This window comes from Buceros rhinoceros, unplaced genomic scaffold (genome assembly GCF_000710305.1).
Source record: "Buceros rhinoceros silvestris isolate BGI_N320 unplaced genomic scaffold, ASM71030v1 scaffold12534, whole genome shotgun sequence".
Lineage (NCBI taxonomy): Eukaryota > Metazoa > Chordata > Aves > Bucerotiformes > Bucerotidae > Buceros > Buceros rhinoceros.
The window spans coordinates 9440-13250 of record NW_010410095.1 but is presented as its reverse complement, the minus strand read 5'-3'; the positions used below and the strand labels follow the sequence as shown (position 1 = coordinate 13250).

General features: G+C 51.8%; 1 protein-coding gene across 1 annotated transcript in view; it reads right to left on the bottom strand.

Annotated features, from left to right (window-relative positions):
• Nucleotides 1-77: 77 nt before the first annotated feature.
• LOC104492875 (eosinophil peroxidase-like) overlaps nt 78-3811 on the bottom strand; it is a gene marked incomplete at its 5' end in the record, with an annotated part of 12314 nt that continues 8580 nt past the window's right edge. The window contains 2 exons of the mRNA XM_010135479.1: nt 78-369; nt 1919-2156. Coding sequence (XP_010133781.1) covers nt 78-369; nt 1919-2156 — 530 coding nt within the window. The remainder of the gene's footprint in view (nt 370-1918; nt 2157-3811) is intronic.

Here is a 3811-nt window from a genome sequence, read left to right as displayed (position 1 = left end):
GCTGAACCAGAGGACTGAGACGCGAGCGAGATACCACCCTGGCACCCCTGCTCAGCCCTGCGGCCAGCAGCTCTCTGTCAGAGCGGGGGGCCTGGCTGTCTCACGGGTTTGCCAGCAGGAGCTGTCTCCTCTTCGAAGCTTATACCTTGCTCTGTAAGTTCCTCCATCCTCGTCGACTTCCAGGCTCTGAGGTCCAGCTTTGGGATCTCCCTGCAGCTCACAAAGCCATAGGGGTATCTGTTCACCTGGAAGATATGTCTCGGTACTTTAGAGATGCGGGTGTTGTCACATATTATTCGTGACAGGGAGATTCTGGCCAGTGCACAGCGCTGCTGAGGAGTGAAAACCCCCTTGTTCTCCCACCAAAACCTGCAGGAGAAAGAAGACGACACAACAGACTTTTGCTTCTGGCTTCTTCACATTCAAGTGTCCCGCAATATTATTTCCCATTAACACCAATAACATGATTCTTTTGCCAAGAACACGTTTAAATCTCTGTTATTTAAATCAAGGGCCCTGACTCACCAGATGGATGGTTTAACTTGCGTTTCTGCCATGGGCATATAATAAAGATGCAATTAAATTAGAGCCGTGCTCTGTGGTCCCTCACGTGAGGCATGGGCAGCTCTTTCAAACAGACAAGTCTGCACATACTCGACGCAGGCTGCGGTTGCATCCATGCAATTGCCGTGCTGGATCCAGCTCTATAATTACTCTCTTTAAAAAAAATGGGTTCTTGTATATGCCCTAAGAATAGGATTTCTAGATGTGCAGGAGACTGTTTGCCTTTAAATTCCCAGTATGGGAATTGAGCTCATACCAAGTCTTTCCAGGCAGAAAAGTTTCCCAGAAACACTGGTCAAGATCCCATTTTCAGGCAATATTGCCAGCAAGTACTGGGACCTTGCTTCAGAAACGCAGCTTAAAATGGGGCACATCACTCACTTCTGCACGTGACGCCCCCGAGCGACTTCAAGGAGGAGGAGAACTTCAGGTATGCTGAAAGCTTAACACTGCTCAAACGATTCTGGCTGGCAAGCAAACCCCAACCCACCGATACTGTCCTATAATCAGTGATAGGACTAGAGAAAATGACCTCAAGTTGCTCCAGGGGAGGTTTAGGCTGGATACTAAGAAAAATTTCATTATAGAAAGGGTCATGCAGGCATGTCCCAGGCTGCCCAGGGCAGTGGTGGAGTCCCCATCCCTGGAGGGGTTCAAACGCGTCGGAGTGGTGCTGAGGGACAGGGGGGTGCTGGAGACCTGGCAGGGCTGGGAGGATGGGGGGACTTGAGGAGCATAAAGCTCCTTTCCAAACAAAATGGTTCTGCGAAATCCTGGTGCAAGCGAAGACAAAACATTGCTAATGTGTCAGACCACAGGGTTCTGACTCAGAACTGGGGTGGAAAGGAAAAATTGTGAAAAATCATCTGTAAGACCCCTGAGAAGTGCATAAGAGGCTGTGATGGTGCAAAGCTGTGTGTTACAGCCTCAGGAGATGGGAAGGTGGAGAGATGTTTGACTTCTGCAGGGCACAGCAGCCCAGAAGGAGCACTCCCACAGGGAGGGGACCGGGATGCTGCCAGTGCCAGGGAAGCAGCTGGGGCTGAGCTGGAACTTAAAGAGAGAACAGTTAATCCCCTTTACTCCCTGCAAAGCCTTTCATGACTTTGTGTTAGTCCTTCAGCAACAAGCCTTGGTCTGCAGCCACACTTTCAGAACTACCCAAAGCATGAGCCACCACATCTACAGATACATCTGCATCACCAGAAAGGGATGGAAATTTGGAGGAGTAATGAGAGGGGGAAAAAAAAAAGAAGCAACGACCGGAACAGTTTCCAAATCTGCATGAAGAAATCCACATAAGCTCCAGCCTCCCTCTGTCCCGTGGGGTTTGAGTACCCAGCCCCTCTCTCACCTGTCCCCATCACGAATTTTCCTGAACTGGTTGCCAATGATGCAAGCCATGAGAGGCCCAACTCTGCCTCCATCCACAAAGGGCTCTGCCAGTGCCCCAATCCAAATGTCAATGTTTTTTGGTGTCCCATACAGTTCCATGAACTTCTTCGCCAGACCACGATTCCTCAGCACTTGAGCAAGTGAGTTCAGTCCAGAAGGTTGTGAGAGCCCACAGAATCGTCTCCAGGAGTTATAACCTGCAGGTAGTTGGGTATCAGAGCAGACAGATCAGAAGAGTGTTTCCCCTTCTGGAAAGATACTTTCCTCTGTTTACCAAAGCCAGAGGACAGGTATAGTCCCAATATATTTAAAACATTTTTCCCCCTAATTTTTCTGTAATGCCATTGACTTCGTGTTCCCCCAGAGGCAGCTCCTGGCATTTCAGTCTGTTTGTGGAAGGGCCATGGCCTCTATGAGCTCTGCTAGTGAGAGTTGCCCCACCACCTTCCAGCACCGTTTTGCTGTTCCAGTGGGTGACAATGCAGGTGCCTGCGCAGAGGCTCCAGAGCCGTGGTGTGTCTGGAACAGCCTCCTGGTGAGGTGACCGAGGAGGTGAGGTGACAGGAGGCCCCACGCTCTGCTGAAGCTGCAGCAGAGAGCCAGAGGAGCACCCCAGGGCATTTCAAATAGCAAAGCAGACCTCTGTTCAGGCACCTGATCCTGCGTGTGCTCCTACTCTGTGCTGTGGGTGCTCAGCTGAAGGGTCTGGGCATGCCCAATGGCTGCCTCGTCTTCGCTGTGACCTGGGAATCCTAAAGGAGCTCAGGGAGCACCCAGTCTCAGACACCTTCAGACTGAGCTACAGCAGGGAGGTCCTCACAAAACTCACCAATGTTGCCTTCACCGAAAGGGAATCTGGACGAGAGGTTGATGCTACCTCTTCCTGTAGAGCAGGGTAGTGGCCAAGTGCTTCCCCACAGCTGCTGTCACTCGAGTCCCTGCCTAGCCACAGGGACAAGCCACCCCACACTGCAAAGAGCTCTACATAGCCCCAGTTACTTCAGGTGGGAGAGGGCCACCGGACTTTGCCAGGGGGACGAATTTTTCTGTACTGCAAACAGCTGAAAATCCACTGGGCCACAACTGGTGCATAATTCTGCCTCTTGGTGGACAGGGCAAGCAGCAGCAAAGCGCAATCTGCTGCTCTATTAAGTGAAGGAAAAGCCTGTGGAGCACTAATGCATCCTCCTTCCTCCGTTTCAGTGAACCGCTGGGTGCAGAGATGAGGTGAAGCTGCTGTACGCATCTCTGCTGTGAGCAGGATGTCTTAAAACTGGGGAGAATTCAGAGAAAAAGATGCAGCACCGGATGCATCCACCCGGATGCCACCACTATCAAACAGCTCAAGGATACGGGGAACTCGCTTTAAAAAGAAAAGAAGTAGGAAGGTGTTTTGATCCTGCTGTACTGTCATCACCTTCACTGGTTGTACGGTAGCACTCGGGGGTGGGCTAGACCCAAAGCTGGCAGCTAACCGCAGATTCACACTGGTACGTGTCAGTTCCACTGCAGCAGATCAGCAGCCAAAGCTCTCGGTTCAGTTCAGGACTCCTGGTTCAGACCAGGTTCTGCACAACAGTGTTCCTAGATGAAGCACGGGGAAACCGCCTCTTCCTGTAGCAGCAAAGACAGAGCAATCCTGCGACGTGACCACGCACCTGGGTGTACTGCAGAGCCCCTGTCCGGGGCTGAACCCAGCACGCTTCTCATCGCAGCTTCATGGCGAGCATCACTGCACCTCCCAGGACGTTACGGACACAGCAGCTCCAGCCAAAAACCACTGTCAGCCACGGCAGGCCCGTGAGTCAGCTGTAAAGTCCTGTCGACAGCCTGTTTCTCAAGACCATCTTGC